General features: G+C 35.9%; 1 protein-coding gene across 4 annotated transcripts; it reads left to right on the top strand.

The window, feature by feature from the left end:
• The first annotated feature begins 91 nt into the window (after positions 1-91).
• On the top strand, positions 92-17,100 carry LOC126717922 (uncharacterized). Of its 4 annotated transcripts, XM_050419916.1 has the most exons (9): positions 92-325; positions 406-852; positions 1,394-1,474; positions 1,572-1,963; positions 4,023-4,437; positions 4,558-5,439; positions 6,045-6,139; positions 15,207-15,348; positions 16,133-17,100. In XM_050419916.1, the coding sequence occupies exons 1-9, from the start codon at positions 163-165 to the stop codon at positions 16,810-16,812; spliced, it is 3,297 nt and encodes a 1,098-aa protein (XP_050275873.1). In that variant the 5' UTR covers positions 92-162; the 3' UTR covers positions 16,813-17,100. The 4 variants fall into 4 exon arrangements, with proteins under 4 accessions (XP_050275873.1, XP_050275872.1, XP_050275871.1 ...); XM_050419915.1 differs by having other exon boundaries at positions 1,397-1,474; positions 4,023-5,439; XM_050419914.1 differs by having other exon boundaries at positions 4,023-5,439.
• The last annotated feature ends 449 nt before the right edge of the window (positions 17,101-17,549 follow it).

Genomic DNA, 17,549 nt, shown 5'->3' with positions numbered 1-17,549 from the left:
TTTTAACCTTCTTGTCATAAAATTAAATTAATTTACTGATGATGATGTCAATACGGGGTCGTTTCTTTTATTCTATAAATAACCCCCGAAGTGGAGGAGTGCAGTAGACAAAACAAAAGCCCACCGAACTGGTGTTTGAGAGAGTGCGAGGGCGAGAGTGCGATGAAGGAAGCCAAATTGGTGGTGGTGTTGTTATTGTTGTTGGTTGTTGTTGTAGCCGTGGTTGATAGTGAATCATCATCGGAATGGCAGCTCCTAACCAAACAAAACTTCTCTTCTCAGATCCGACAAAACCCTTATATCCTCCTCTTCATCACTCTTCCCTGTATGTATGATTTGATTAACAATGTTGTAATTGATTATGATGATTAATTGTATTGTTATCTTAAAAAATTGATTGCACAGGGTCTGGTGAGTCTCGTTCCCTTATGAAAGAAGTAGCACATGTGGTTTCTGATAGACAACAGGAGGAGTTTAGATCCTTGAAGTTGATGTTTATGTTTAGAAATACGGAGAAGATGCTAGCAGATGCTATTATTGCTGCTGCTGCTGTTCCTCCTAATGAGGAGGAGGAGGAAATTACCATTTTATTCTACCTCCATTCTGTATCTTACAAATATCGAGGACCATTTCGTGCACTCAATATTTTGTCTTCACTCTTACCCCATATCTCCAACTCCAACTCCAGCTCCAATCAACCTCAACCTCAACCTCCCCTCCTCAACACTCCTGACCACTTGAACTCTTTTCTTGCTTCAACTGACAAGGCCTTACTTCTCCTCGAATTTTGCGGATGGACTCCTAATTTGCTGGCCAACCACAACATTAATCATTTTGGTGTTGGTGTGCAAGGTTAGTCTCACATTTGAACATTTTTAAATTTTAACATTTTTATGTTCTACCAGCCGCCCAAGAGTGTTGTAACTCAACTGCTTGCCACCTCTTGCTGTGCCCATTACATTCAGGATTCAAATCCCACCTCCCCCATTGTAACTATTGAATTTTCCCAACCAAAAAAAAAAAAAAGAGATATTCATTATTTTTCAGAAAACCTTAAATATTTTTTGTAGTAATTGTGATTAGCTGCTTTTATGAGTTTTTGTTTCAAGTAATCAAGTTCCGCTTCGTGTTTCTTTAAGTTTACTTCAATACTGGTTAGTTACACACACACCCGTTAGGTTTTGAAGCCATGATCCCAATCTCCACCTTGCTCGTACAAGGGGAGGGAGGATTTTCCATTAGCAACACTATTGTTGATTATGAACCTCATCAACTTTTTTGGGGTAGTGGAAACAAAAGTTATGGTAAGATAGGAAGTGTCTCTATTGGAAACTATGTGGTTTTGCAGGGTTAATTTGTCCTTTCATGATACTGACAATAGTTTTCTTTGTAGAAGATCTTCTTGGAAATGACTTTAATGCAGAGGCAAATCAAACACTGGCAGATACAAGGAAGAATAATCAGAAGGTGGCTGGTAGTTTCTAATTGCACATCGTTATGGGACTGATTTTGAAGTGAAAATAAAACAAAACTAATATGTTTGTCACCTTTTCCTTCTTTTATAAAATCAGGGGATGAAATATTGAAATGTGGTGTTGAAAATAGTTTCAACGGAGTTCCTTGGCTTGGGCAATTCAGCTCGGTAAATGAAACTGCTTCCTTCGAGGAGGTTGAGAATGTAAGCTCTGGTGTTATATCATCTTGTACCTTACAAGAATTTCAGCAGTTTGAGTCTTTCTTCTCGAAGTTTATGAATGTTGCAAGAGAGTTTTTCCTGGCCCCTGAAAGGCATAGATTTGGTTTGGTATCAGAAAGATCAATGCTTTCGTCTCTTGGTCTTGAAGATTCTAGTTCATGGTTAGCAGTACTTCATGTTGCTGGATGTCCCACATGTTCAAGGATTCTTAAAGAAGAGGATGACCTCAAGGATGTTTTACAGATGGATAGTTCTGTTGTTATGGAGGTAATTTTAATCAGTTTGCTCTTTACTTGCTGTTGATTCTAGTCTTATACGAGGTTTCTTTGTGTCATGTTATCTTTTGCCAAAAATTATGTGTGGCTAAAACCGTGCTGATTCAATTCAAGTTGAGTTCAGTAGGAGCTGGCTTGGCCTAGCATGTTTCATCAAAGTGGTTACAGATTTTAATTACTCATCTGAAAAAAATTTAGAAGATCATGATGCGCATAATCTTTTATCTCATCCTTCATATACAAGCTGAGGGCCCCTTCTTTTTCCATGGGGTTCATTTAAGCTTCATTTGTTCAGCATCTCATTTGACCGTAAAATCCTTTATAAAAAGTTATAAAATGTTTTACCTTTAAAATTTGGTAACACATTTTACAAAAACTCACAGTGGCTCCCCTCCCATTATGGGAGAAGAAGAAATTTTTAATAATTTATGTTGTTTTCTCTTTCCTAATGGAATTAGGATTATTTGCTCTTTCAAGTTAAGATTTTTTTCTAGTTGAATTAGGATTTTATTTGTCTTTCTTTTCCTAGTGAAGTTGTTTTTCTCTCTCTAGTAGATGTTGGTTTATTATTTCTTTTCCTAAAAGGAATAGGAGAAATTCTATTCCTAAAAATACTCGTTATAGGGAGGTGGATTATTAATAAAAATTTGTTTTGAGAGGTTTTCTCTATTCGTTTAGCTACTAGCCTAGTATTCTTGTAGAACTTAAGTTTTGTGGAAGAGTTATAGTAATTGTGTGTTATAGATTTTACTTCTACACATCTATGTTGTATGCATGCGTTTATAAACTTCATGTTGCCTCCCTCCACAAAGGCTACTTAAAATCACTCTTTCACGCCTCTTGTTCACCTCTATTAATTCTTCTTCAATAAAATCCTCCCAAAAAGGATTAGGAATGTGTTCCATTAATCTTTCCAAATTAATATTAACTGTACTACCAGGAAAATTTGAGAGAAGCTCATCAACCCCAATGAAATCATAGTGTTGAATGTGTTCAAGTTCAAGCTTTAGTAGATTGAAACTTCGTTCATCAATAGAGAACTCATCTACTACTGAACAAACCAATTGTCCCAACTTATGATTGTAATCAATAAAATCAATAACCTTTTGTACTTGAACACAGAAAGTCTCATCAATGGTGTGGGTTATGGGCTAGAAAGCATGGATATGGCATTTAGGATGCTGTGTTCATGTTAGACACATATCGGACATGGGACACACGTTGGACACTGCGGCACGTGTGTCCTAGCTGTTTTTTATTTTTTCAATTTTTGAAAAAATGATGGACACTGCAAGGACATCGCGGGGACACGGTTGCGACACGGCATGTGCCAAAAAAAAAAAAAAAAGCTGAAACGCATTGTACTGTACCCACTTGTAGTCTCTCATGCCGATCTTTTTCTTCAGCAGCCCAGCTTCATAGATCTATCTCTCTTTTCTCCTCCTCTTCTTATTCTTCTTCTTCTTTTTATAGTCTCTCATGCTGATCTTCTCCCTCTTCTTCTTCTTCAGCAGCCCAGCTTCTTCTTCTTCTTTCTCCTCTGGCTGCACGCATGTCCCAGCTTCTTATATCTATTTCTCTTTTTTCCTTGTTTTGTCCACCTCACACATGAAGACGTGAACAAAAAAGGTAAAGAGGTCTTCTTTTTAAATTTTTGTCTATAATGAGTTAAAGTCCACCACCCATCATGCCACTGCCACGTAAGTAATTAAACTTGTAACTTTTTACATTTTTTTTTTCATTACCTAGGTAGACAGTAGACACGTATATATATTATTAGTAGCTAGGCTTTAATATTCTTCTAAAAAAAAAATTAACAATTATTTAAAAACAAATAATATTTTTGTTATAAAAAAATTTTATAAGCTTTGAAAAAAAAAAAAATTAATTAATTAATATACGGATCATTGCTGTACCTGTGTCCTAATTTTCTACATGTTTGTTCCCTTTTTTATTTTGTTCATTTCCCCCATACATTTTTTTTTCTTAGTAATTTCTTTGCTAGCATGTTTCATTCATTAATACCATAGTTGTCTCTTTTCATAATGTAGCTGGAAGGTGATAGGCATGATATTGAGCCTGTTTTACCTGCAAATAAGCCATCAATACTTTTATTTGTGGATAGATCATCTGACTCGTCTGAAACCAGAGGAAAGGGCAAAGAGGCTCTTGATACTTTTAGAGAACTGGCACTGCACTATCATATTTCATATCAGATGGGTGAGCCTAAGAGGGCCAAGCCTGAGAAATCCTCAGTCCAATATTATCAAGCATGGGGTGGTAAATCTAAACATCCTAGATTAAAACTATCTCTGACAGCTCAGAAGATTAAATTAAAAGAGAAGCTGTCTACTATCATGATCCTAAATGAGGATAAACATGTCACTTTGGATAAAATATCTTCAGATCAAGAAGGTAGTTCCTTGCATAAGATCCTAGCACACCTTCTTCGGCAAAATAAAGAAGGTAAATTAAGCTCCCTTGCAAAGGAATTGGGTTTCCAACTTTTATCTGATGATGTTGACATTAAGTCAGTAAATACATTACCATCGGATGCAGTTCAGTCTAATCAAGTGTCACCTGCAGTGTTTAAGGAAGGCCTTGTCTCAAACAGTGTTGATTTAGATAAAGATCAATTGCCACAAAGGGCAAGTTTATCTGCTAAGATGAATGAGGAAAGTTCTGAACTCACAGATGGTGAGCCTTCTTCTGAGTATGATGAAGAGAAGACGGCTTTTTATGATGATAAAAGTAAGCAGTTAATATCATTAGAAGCTCACCAATCTGTAACCGCTCTTGAAGAAGTTGCCACTGCTCAAGATTTGGTAGTGGAAGAAAAAAGTTTTGAAAATGTAGTGGTTGAAGAAAAGAGCTCTGAAGATGCAGTCTTGGAAGAAAAAGGTTTTTTGTTGGTGGACAACTTAAGGGAGCAACAGCTTCACTTTCAAGGCTTTGAGGGTTCCTTTTTCTTTTCTGATGGCAACTATCGGTTACTTAGAGCTCTGACCGGTGGCTCAAACATTCCATCCTTGGTAATAATTGATCCCCTTTTGCAGCAGCATTATGTATTACCCCAAGAGTCAGATTTCAGCTACTCTTCACTGGCTGATTTTCTCTCTGGTTTTCTTAATGGGACTCTTCCTCCATATCAACTGTCTGAATCCATTATTCGAAGCCCTAGGGAGGCCACTGTCCCTCCATTTGTTAATGTGGATTTTCACGAGGTGGATTCAATCCCTCAAATTACGATTCATAGATTGTCTGAGCTGGTTCTTGGTGTTAATCAATCTAACACCAACAATGTGGTCCATGCATGGAATAGGGATGTGTTGGTCCTTTTTAGCAATAGTTGGTGTGGGTTTTGTCAGAGAATGGAATTGGTTGTTCGTGAGGTTTATCGGGCTGTGAAGGGTTACATGAATGTGTTAAGGAGTGGATCAAGGAATGGAGAAAAGGTGTTTAATGGTGGTAAGTGCCTGGTAAAATGTTTTTTAAAAATTGACATTACTATCTCCTTTTTCTTGCCTTGGAAAAAGTAGATGCATCTTTCATTGGTTCATATGACAAATATTTTCATAGCATTTAGTAAACTAGTAGGTCAATAATTTACCTTTATTAACTTTGAGTTGATATAAACAATGGGGAATACTGGATAGAGTTTTGTCCATGGATTTTCAACTTCTACACTAAAGTACAACAGCTGTCTTTTGTATGATGGACATATTTATAAATTTAGCCAGTTGTCTCTTGTCCAAATGGCATCTCCTGTTCCTCTTAACAAGGGGTGAAGGTTAGGTTTGAGGATTCAATATTATAAGGGTGCATAAGATATATAGTATTTGACAATTAAAAAAAGGAAAATGATATTTTACCCCATTTGCTTTTGTCCACTCACAATTTAGTCCACAAACATTCAATTACTTCTTTTGACCCCCTAATTATTTAGTTACTTTTGGTTTTTTTGCATTTGTTTTCTCAGTAAAGTTTTCCCTTGAATTAAGAAATGGAATAGGAATGTTAGAATTTACTTTCTATTAATCGCACATATTGACAATTGGCCATTTGTGTGGCAGACAACTTGAAGGATGCCCTGGTTGAACTTCCACTGATCTATTTAATGGATTGCACATTGAATGATTGCAGTTTGATACTCAAATCAATGGATCAGGTTTGTTTGGGGTATCCATATTAATTTTTGTATATTTTTCTTGTATCTTCATTATTTTATGCAATTTATGTTTGAAGGTTATGATCTTCTCCAACATCTGATGCTTTACTGCATTTTTTATAAACCAAAATTTGATACTTGATTGGCACAAATTTTCACTTTCTTCTTTGGCTATTATTTTTCTGTTTTTTTGGTGTTGAATCTTTGATTGTGTATATTTGTCATGTTGTATATTGAGAAATGATGTAGTTTTGATATCAATAAATTTTACTTTTTTGTTTTTTTGGTGCTTTTGAAGGTGCAAATGCATGCTAGAGCCTAGAGGTCCCTTGTCACTGATTTCCCTCATTATTTTTCAGAACTTTAAAAGTTTTACTATTATCAATCAACATTCAGAATAAGTTAGTTTCCATTTTAGAAAATTGATTCATTTTATTTTTTTATAAGTATTTTAGAAGGTTGACTTTCAAAGTAGAGATTTTTGTTGACCTGTGTATCTTAAGAACTTTCTATTTTTTAATCATGTAGTTTAAGAACTTGATTTGCATTATATGCATCTCTTCTTGATTTGAGCTTATTGATCATTGTAATTTTAGAGCTGTTGTGTAACTTTCAGCTAGTATACTCTTGGGGTACTTGTTGAATTTTTTCTAATAAAATTTATTTCTTATATATATATATATTGAGAAAGAAACTCTTGTACAGAGGATGTATAAAGAGAATCCTGGAAAAAATTACAATTTAAAATATATGTAGTCGATAAAAAATCAACAAAAGGAGTAGAAATCCCTCATATGACGGCTGATTGCTCATACAAAGAATGCAATAAGACAGATTTGATCTCAATTATAGGCTTTTGAACACCATTGGAAGTATGATTCATCCTTTCTCGTCGAAGTGTTTACATATGGCAAAGAGGAGCAGCATTCTATGTGAGGCTAGTGGACATTTGTTTAGCTGCTCCCCTGAAGACAATATTTGGGGTTTGTGGATTTCAAACAGAAGCTTATAATGAGTTTGGGTGAGGTTAGAGCCAAGGATAATGGTGGGCATAGTTAGTTAGTTTCTGGTTGGAAATTATATTTCTCATTTGAGTTTGTGTCAAGTTTGCATTTTGGTAAATTTTGTTTTATTATGTTCATTTTTTAGATATAAAATAAGTTGTGGTTGTGACAAGTGGGTGTACCATCATCTCGTGCCAAATGTATAATAAAAGAGTTCTCACCACAGTAGAATTATAAAGCTAATTCTTTCATAGATCAAACTCTATTACCAGAATTCCAATAACTTTAAATTACTATTTTGATTAAAATTCTATATTAGAAGCTTGAAATTTTTAAAAGAAAATTAATGTCTTTATTTATTTCAAATTATTCTGTTCATCTACCATTAAAAGTTGGGTCCTGGAGGCAATGGTTGTAACAAATGGATATTCCACCTTTATGCCACATGTATAATAAAAGAGTCCTCAGTGCAGTATATATACATTTAAGATTATTAAGCTAATTCTATTCTAGATGAAATTCTATTACCAAAATTCCTTAAACTTTAAATCACTATTTTATTATTAAAATTTTGAAAATCATATTATTCTCTCGCTTAACAATTGATGATGAGATGTTAAAAGTGTACCCAATGAAACAGGAAATCTAATGAAAATTAGAACCTATCCTATATTAACATCAATTCTCAGGCTTTTCCTTTGCCTTTGTCTTCTTGCTTTGAAGTTATGGGTGGGTAGTTTCCAGTTGCTTTTCACGTTTTCAAACCCAATGCTTTAAAAACCATACTATCCAATAAACAAGAAAGTGAGAATGTTAGCCAAAGGGATCTAGCTTAGAGGCACTTCATCCCCCCTTAAGAATGAGGCTGATGATAATGTCATGGGTTCAAGAATCGCTAACTTTATTGGTAGCTTACCAATAAAAATATTTAGGGTCAAAGGTTCAACCGTCAAATCGATAGTTGTTGACTGTAATGTCTTAAATAAATTTAAGTATTTATCAATATAAAATTTATCATTTCTAATATTGTTAGTGTTGTCAGAGTAAAAGTGTTTAGGATTTGATAAGTTAAACCTAACACAAAATATTATTTATATATAAAGAAGTACAATGATGTTACTATTTTTCCCCTAGCTTATTCCCATAACACTCCCCCTCAAGCGGGAGAGTTTATATATCATACAATCCTAGCTTGTTACATAATAAACCCAAACGAGTCTTACATAAAGCTTTGGTTAACTTATCAGCAATTTGGACTCTTCTAGAAACATATGGAGTAACAATTACACCATCTTCTACTTTTTGCCAAGTAATATGACAATCTACTTCTATGTGCTTGATTTGCTCATGGAACACAAGATTGGAGGCAATGTGAATTGTTGCTTGATTATCACAATGCATAGTCATAGGCACCTTCACAACAAATTTTAATTCCTTAAGTAAATTCCTAATCCACATAAGCTCACATTTTAATTCCTCAAAGTAAAAGCTTAATCCACATAAGTTCACATGATGTGTGTGCCATGGCTTTATACTCAACCTCTGCACTAGAGTTGGCAACAACAATCTAGTTCTTACTTTTCCAAGAAATCAGGTTTCCTCCTAGAAAAATGCAATACCTAGTAGTGGATTTTCTATCTGACAGTGATCCTGCCCAATTAGCATTAGTATAGGCTTCTACCCTTTGGTGACCATTAGCTTTATGCAAAAGACCAACCTGGATGTGCTTTAAGGTACCTCACAATTCGAATAACTGCCTCCCAATGTGGAAGGCAAGGATCTTTCATATAATGGCTCACAACACTGACTGCAAATGATATATTTGGGCGAATAATTTTGAGATAATTTAGTTTTCCAACCAAATGATGATATCTCTTAGGATTAGATAATAGCTCCCCCTAATCTTCATAAAATTTGACATTAGAATCCATAGGAGTCTCCACTAGTTTAGATCCTAACAAGTTAGTTTCTTCCAAAATATCCAACATATACTTTCTTCGTGATAAACTGCTTCCTTCTTTAGATCGTGCTATCTCAATACCCAAGAATTAACAAAGTTTACCCAGATCCTTAATTCTAAAGGAGTTTTGATGGTATCTCGTCAAATCATCAATAACCTTCCTGTCATTACCAGTGATTATAATATCATCAATATATACTATCTACAATATCTTTCCTCTTGCAAAGGTATGAGAAAACTCAGAGATTAGATTGGCAACGTTGCAATCCAAAATTTAACATGGCTTCACTAAATTTACCAAACCAAGCTCCAAGAGATTGTTTTAGACCATAGATGGCCTTGTGCAACCTACACACCTTTCCAAACTCCCCTTAGAAGAAAAAAAACCCAAGTGGTTGCTCCGTATGCACCTCTTCCTTCAAATCACCATTCAAGAAGGCATTTATAATGTCTAACTAAAACAGTGGCCAACCAAATTAGTAGCAAAGGAGATCAAAATTCAGACAGAAGAAATTTTAGCAACAGGCGAGAATTTGTCTGCATAATCAACAGCGTATATCTAGGTATACCCTTTGGCAACCAAGCAAGCCTTCAAATGCTCATTAGAACCACCAGGCAAGTACTTTATTGTATACACCTAACAACCAAAGACTAAGTAGCATTTTTGAGACTGGGTGGACATTTTTGCTTCCATAACAGACTTCCAACCAGGGATGGACATAACCTCCTGGACATACTTAGGAACAACAACAAAATTCAAGGACGTGGTAAAAGCATGGATAGATGAAGACAAATGGCCATAAGAGAAATTAAGAGATAGGGTGAGAGGTACAAGTACGCTTACCTTTGCGTAGAGCAATTGTAAGAGAGTCAAGGTCAGGAGGTGGATCACTAGGTGGGGAAGAAATCTTTGTTGGAGGCTTCTGCCAACTATGATACACCTGGAGCAGTTTTTGAGAATGAGATTCAATAGGAGACATAGGCAATAAGCGAGGAAGACAACGAAGAGAACTATCACTACCAACCAAAGGAAAGAAACAGGATTGAGACTCATCAAAGGCGACATATATCAAAATGAAACTATGACAAAGAGTAGGTATGTAACATCGGTATCCTTTTTTAGTACAAGAATACATGAGAAAAACACATTAAATTCATCTAGGATCAAGTTTATTGCTCCCTGGACCTAAGATATGAACATAGCACACAACCAAAAGATCTTAGGAGGTAGATGAAACAAAGATGCATTAGGAGAAAGCACAACATAGGGGATCTGACCACCTAGAACAGTGGATGGCATGCGATTAATCAAGTGACAGGCAATTAGCACAACATCACTCCAGTATGATTTGGGAACATGCATATGAAACAATAGGACACGAGTGACCTCTAATAAATGATGCATTTTGCATTCAAAAACGCTATTTTGTTATGGAGTATGGGGGCATGAAGATCAGTGAATTATATCATGATCATCAAAAAATTGAGACAAAGATGCATGAAAATATTCATGAGCATTATCAGACCGAAAAATACGAAGTAAAGCATTTAATTGAGTCTTTATTCCCGTAAAAAATGGTTTGAAAATTGATAACATTTCAGACCATTCTTTCATAAGATAAAAAATTGACAAAACATCTAAATCCCAACAATGTGGGAGTGTTTATTAGACCCCAAATATCAAAATGAAATAAATAAAAAGGACTACTGACACGGCTCTCACACCTAGAGATAAAAGGCACCCTATGGTGTTTGCCCAATTGACATGCTTTACATTGTTAGGACTCAATCTAATAAAATGATGGGGCTAACAACTTCAAATTCTAGAGAGATGGATTACCAAGGCAACAATGATGCTGAAGAGGTGAGATAGACAAGTGAGAAGCCACAAAACTGGAAGAACCATGCCGATCCAAATAGTAAAGTCCATCGTCTTCATGCCCTCCACCAAGAATCCTCCCCATCTTGAGATCCTAAAAGATACAATGAATGGATAAAAAAAAAAAAAAAAAAGAGTGGATAAAAAAAATGGCAGTGCAATTCAAAAGTTTAATAAGCTTACTAATCGACAAAAGATTAAAAGGAAAATTAGGAATATATAAGACAAAAGAGAGAAAGATTAGGACTAAGATTGGCAATGCCCAAACTAGAAACTGTAGTGATTAAGCCATCTGTCAAAGTAACATTGGGAAGACTGCTAGAGTGCCCAAGGTCCGAGAGTCAGCTTGAGGTACCTATCACATGATCAGTAGCACCTGAGTCAATGACCTAAGAGTCCTAAGTGGCAAGACAAGCAGTGGAAGTACCTTGTTGAGCCAAAGTATCTGTAGAACCAAACCCAACAAAGTTAGAATGCATAGACAAGAAGTGATTATACTATTCCTTAAGCTCCTAGATTTTGTTTCCCTTTTGATTCACATGGCACAAAAGCTTCACTTATCTCTTTAGGACAAGACCCTTAATCTCCATTGATGGACCAAAATCAATATCAAATTTATCATCAAGAATATATATTTGTCAACCCCAAGAAAATCAACATGTGGATTTTGCTCAAGAGATAATGTCTTCACACCCAATTGCTCTATGGCTACAACAATGAATCTTACCTTTGAATAATTCTCTTTTGTAAAATCAACAACCTTTTGTATTTGAACAAAGAAAGTCTATCATCATCTTCCTCAACTTCTTGTTTGCACAATTTATAATCTTCATTAGGGTACTTGTCATAGATTGGCGAAGAATTCCAATCCGCAATATCTTCTTTAGAGCATTTTTCACTATCTTCAAATATGTTTGGAATACAATAATCCATCAACGTCACAATAGTAGATGAATAAAGTAAATCCACAGGAAGGGCTTCCTCAGCTTGAAAACTACCACTGAATTCTGGTATTTCAAGCTATATATTCATCTCCCCATCTTCTGTCATCCCAAATAGGTAGCTGCCTATGAGGAGCATGACCATGAAACAAGTTCTCAAAGTCACTATTTGACCCTTTTCCTTCTTCTTTTTTTTGATAGGTAATCAGAAAACTATTATAAATGAGAGAAAAATGAAAAATACAAGAAGTTCATGATGATGAACAACAAGAAATAAAAGAAACAAACAGCACAACAAACAGAGGGAAGTCAGGAAACTAAGCTAAGGGAGGACAAAAACTCAGAGAGAGAAGAACAATCAGTAAAACCCCAACAACGAGACCACTCCAAAAGACTATGATGGCATAAAACATTTTCCTTCTTCAAAAGATCTTGAATCTTCTAACTCGACTACTCTTTGAGTAAGAAACTTAATCTTCCTCTTCAATTGCTCAACATCATAGGCACCAAAATTCTGATCAACTGGATGACCTGTAGGCTGTTTAACACGTCCACAACCAGCCTATACTCAACATTAAATAGCAGTACATTCTCTAGTGACAACTTGCATAATAATTATTCTCCCTAGTTCCAAGCTCATGCAGTCAAAAGGTCACATAAGACTATTGACTCAAATTAGGACTTTATTGACTGACTTAAATTCTACACAAACTACAATATAAAACACTAAATAATAATCCAACAAGATTTTAAGAAATATTAAACATCTTTGAAAAACCATAGTGTTGCCTGCATCTGAGACTACTCTAGATGTTGGTGGAAGTGACTATGAAGGTGGTTCTTTAGCATGAAAACAAGCTTGGTGAGCCGAGGGATTACCATACAAAAGTCTACCGTATGATTCTCACTATAACAGTAAGTCACTTACGAAGGCCACGTCCTCTACCACGACCCCCTTGTTCATGACCTCCACGGCCTCGACCTCAGCCTCCACAATCGCCTCTACTACTCCCCATAGAAGTGGCAAAAGCAGATTTATCACTAGAAGGTAATGTATCAATATTAGAGGAAAGGAATGTATATTAGACTCAGATAATGTGGCCTGTCTAAGTCTACCAAAACTTTCACTCAAAGAAGGGAGGTCTTTACTAGCCAGAATCTGTGATTTCATTGGATCCAAAATTTTAGATAAGCTAAATAGGAAGCAGGTAACATGCATATAATCTCGTTGTTTCTTCATAGTTTTAACATTAAATGAGATGGGTCGATAAATATTGAGTTCTTCACATATACCCTTAAACTTGTTATATTAGTCTTCGAAAGACAAATCTCTAAGAGTTAGGGAGAAATTGAGAAATAAGATTGATGAAGATCAAAAATTCTCTTCAAAGTGTTAACACTAGAGTAAAGTTTCTATTCCCAAACAAGTTTAGCAGCCAGTACAAACTACAACTAATCTTTGACTCCATACTATTTCACAAGAAACTCCTAATTTGTGCACCGTTGACTCTCCAATTAGCATATTTAGAGTCCGTAGATAGAGGGGTTCACTAATCACGTAATCAAACTTCTTTCTACCAAGGAGAAACACTTCGACTACCTATGCCCACTGAGTATAATTACTTCCATTAAGACAAATGAAAGTAATAGATAACATATCAGGGGGCAAGAAATAATTAGTGGGCTAAACACTATCTTTGGTCTCCATAATAGCAATCTTAAGAACAAAACTAACAATAAATAAATAGGTTAGTGAACCTGTATAAAAAGAACCACACTAACTACCATGAAACAAACTCAACACCGATATGCTCCAACTAGTCAGCAAATCCAACAGCAACACATCTATCACAAAATCAACCACAAACTATGCCAACAAGAAAATCCAACAAAAGAAACAACACCAAACTATTCCAATCAAGGCAGCAAACAATCCATACCAACGTCAATATGCCCAATCCACCACTAGACATCAACCAACAAAGTTCTAGTCCAACAAATCAACCTAAGGCTGCCCAAATAGAAGATAAAATAACTTATCAAAAGAAGACAGAAGATAAAAATAAATGTATTGAAGAAAATCAGATTCAAACCATATAAATCCATGGTTGAAACCCTATTTTGGAAAATCCAATGGTAGTGTGAGGGCTATGGTGGGTCGCCAAAGGAGGGTGAGTAAAACCGTGATGGGCTTTGTGGTCAGGCGGCATCAATCCGGTGTTGTGAGACTCGAGAAGATCACCAGCATTGGGTGACTCCAGCTACAAATCATGGTCGTTGGAGCTCAGGTTAGGGTCGCTGAATCTAAGGTTAGGCGAAGAGGGTCTACCATTGTGGTTGTCGGCAATAGATAGCAATGGGTGGCGGTCGGAGGGTCAACTACAATGGGTTGAGTGCTCTGATACCATGTTCTCAGAGTAAAAGTGTTTAGGGCTTGATAAATTAACCCTAACACAAAATATTATTTATATGTAAAGGATTACAGTGATATTACTAGTTTGCCCCTAGCTTATATCCATAACAATTAGAATAATGGTTAAGTGATTAAGTTCATCCTTTACCATCAACTTGAATGAAAGAAATTTGTATACTACATGATTTTCTTGTAAAACCATACACAAATATCTTATATAGAGTTGTGGTAAAGATTTTGAAAAACTAGTGATATGTGTCTAGGGTTCTCGTTCTCCCACTTACAACTTCTCCATTGCACTTCTGAAAATTGACCTGTCAGGTCAGTTCAGTTCACCAGTCCAGTGGTTTGATTGAGTGGTTGAATGGCCCAAAGTGGATTTGACTAAAACTTGAGTTGCAGGGGGAAACTAGATCAGAACTAAGGTCAGTTGACTGTCCAAATGGTCCAACCAGGTAGCTGTGTCTGGTCTTTAGTGTTTAAACATTTATCAAACCTATTGGAAGTGCTTGAGTTAAGTTTCCTGCCAATATTGATGTAATTTAGGAAAAATGTGTATGCTTCTTAAGTTCAATTTAAGCTGGAGCCTTTCATATGTGATTTAGCAGTTGCATCCTAAATGAGTCTTTAAAGTTTCATGTTTTTGCAAAACGTTGTTAAGTAATTTATATTAACTTGTCCTTGGTCTTTGTTTTTATTTTTAATATTTTGTGCATCTGTAATATGTAGATGATTAGGAGCTCTTTGACCTGCTTGCAAGTTATTGTTATCATGCCTACACTATTAAACAGTTATGCAATCAGATTCATTCTTTGATTGAAGATTATGTGGCATCTTATTTATATTCTTTTGATGTGTTGAGCTGTGCAGAGAGAAGTTTATCCTGCTCTGATATTATTTCCAGCAGAAAGCCGGAATGCCATTCTCTATGATGGAGATATGGCTGTAGCTGACATAATCAGGTTCATAGCTGACCAAGGCAGCAATTCGCGTAATCTTATCAGCAATAAGGGTAATCTTTCTTGATAGGGTACATTTCAATGACAAACTATTGATATTTACAATTCAAATGAAGGAAAAAATTAACTTTAGTACTTAAATGTTGCCTGTTTTCTCTTAGCAATTCCAAGTGGTAGTGGGTATTCCTACTAGATACCTTTCTTGGCCTTATGGCTGAGATCAAGGGTGTTCCTACTATGGCTTTAATTCCAAGTGCTAGTTGGTTTCTTTTTTATTTTTTTATTTTAATTTTAATTTTTATATAAATAATTCTTGGCAATGATTACACTGCTGGGGTTGGTATATGCGAATTCCATACTGGATACTGATGTCAATTGCTGTACAACACACCTTTTGAAATGCAGCATGGATGCAGAGTACAGTTTTGTTATTAAAATGTGGAGTCAGATTGAGTACTTGATGCACCAGTTTGATCATGGTGGGATAATAATAACTTGTTATATTCATTTGTTAAAGTAGAGGTGATTGTGGCCATGCATGCTGTCTATTTTGGTTGGAAGTACGTTCATGTAAATAATAGAACTTACCTGTCATATATGTCTAATGATCTTACATTTTGATTTCCATTCCAACAAAATAATTTACAGAAGTTTCCTGAGAAACTGTAGGAGTTCCAAATGACCTGTGAAATACAGAAACGCTGTTTTGCTTTATTTTTAATTCCTTCTTTTTACTTTTAACATTTTTTCTTTGAAGCATCACGGACAAGTTGGTGGTCTCTGGTTCTATGGTTTTTCTTCACCTCGTTCATAGACCTTGTATGTCTATTTTGTTAGGCATTATTTGGAATGTTGCCAAAAGAGGTGGCGGGCATCAGAATCCATTCAAGGAGGTGTCACCCACTGAAATTCGTGATGAAATTTCTACTTCCAAGTACAAATCCCATGAAGTCCTATTAAAAGACAGGGAAATGGAAAGAGTCGGTGAATACAATCAAATCAAATCTCACACATCAAAAGACTTGCACGAAAGGGCTCCTCATGTGGTGGCTGGTTCTATCCTAGTTGCTACTGAAAAACTTCTTGGCGTACAACCATTTGATAAGTCAGTAATTCTCATTGTGAAAGCTGATCAGAGTAATGGATTTCAAGGTCTAATTATCAACAAGCATATCAGATGGGAATCTCTGCATGAACTGGAAGAAAGGTTAGAAATGTTAAAAGAGGCTCCTCTGTCCTTTGGGGGGCCGCTTATGATACGCGGAATGCCTCTTGTCTCTTTAACTCGAAGTGCTACTAAAGATCAGTATCCTGAAGTCCTACCAGGTGTCTACTTTGTTGATCAAGTAGCGACAATTCATGAAATCAAGGAGTTTAAGTCAGACGATCAATCAATTGCTGACTTTTGGTTTTTCGTGGGCTACTCTAGTTGGGGTTGGGAACAGCTGTTTGGTGAGATTGCTGAAGGAGCCTGGAATGTAACGGATGATGGTATACAACATTTAAATTGGCCGTGAATTTGACTATTTAATCAGCTGGGATATTTCATCTCAAATATGATAGAGCTTAAGGGTAACTCAAGCGGGAAGTCAAGCAGTGGACAACCACTGAAGTATGATTAGAAAGAGGAGCTTAGCATATCTTACTGTTTGATATGTTTGTAATATTTATGGGCTACAATTTTTTTTTTTAAAAGAATGCCAATACAGCCACTTTATTTCATAAACTGAAAATCAGACAAGTAACAATTATAAAGATTTAGAGGAATAGACTCCATCCAAACTAAAGAAAAACGTCTTGCTCTCTTGGCAAAAGCATCAACTAAAGCATTACTTTGCCTATAAGTATGAGAGAAAGAAAAACTCTGTAAAGAGCTAGTCGAAGACAAAATGTCTTTAATCAAATGACCAGAGGAAGTGTAAAAAAGTCCTTCCCCGCAAAGCACTAATGGATGTTGTAGAGTCACGTTTGAAGATGGAACTACGTAGACCAATTTCATGGATAAACTGGACTGCTCTCCTTGCTGCAAACGATTCTAAGATAACCACTGACGAGGGCGTAGGGATCCTTTTTGACAAAGCTGCCAGCACCTCACCTTTAGAATTACGAATTATAACTCCAATACCGGCCTCTTGTAAATCCTCAAATATGGCGCCATCGAAGTTCGTTTTCACTTGTCTTGGATTGGGGGGCTTCCACACTGGTTTCTTAGGCTGCTGGTTCACCTAAGGGCTGGGCGGGAACCTTTGGAATT

This window comes from Quercus robur, chromosome 3 (genome assembly GCF_932294415.1).
Source record: "Quercus robur chromosome 3, dhQueRobu3.1, whole genome shotgun sequence".
In the NCBI taxonomy this organism is placed as follows: Eukaryota; Viridiplantae; Streptophyta; class Magnoliopsida; order Fagales; family Fagaceae; genus Quercus; species Quercus robur.
This window is presented reverse-complemented; position numbering and strand designations above follow the sequence as displayed.

What these genes read in the sequence shown, in the direction of transcription:
- LOC126717922 (XM_050419914.1), top strand. Translation starts at nt 163, where the DNA reads ATGAAGGAAGCCAAATTGGTGGTGGTGTTGTTATTGTTGTTGGTTGTT. An exon ending in GAATAATCAGAAGGTGGCTG is followed by an intron (nt 1,475 to 1,571) that starts GTAGTTTCTAAT and finishes TTATAAAATCAG; the next exon opens with GGGATGAAATATTGAAATGT. An exon ending in AGAAAAGGTGTTTAATGGTG is followed by an intron (nt 5,440 to 6,044) that starts GTAAGTGCCTGG and finishes TTTGTGTGGCAG; the next exon opens with ACAACTTGAAGGATGCCCTG.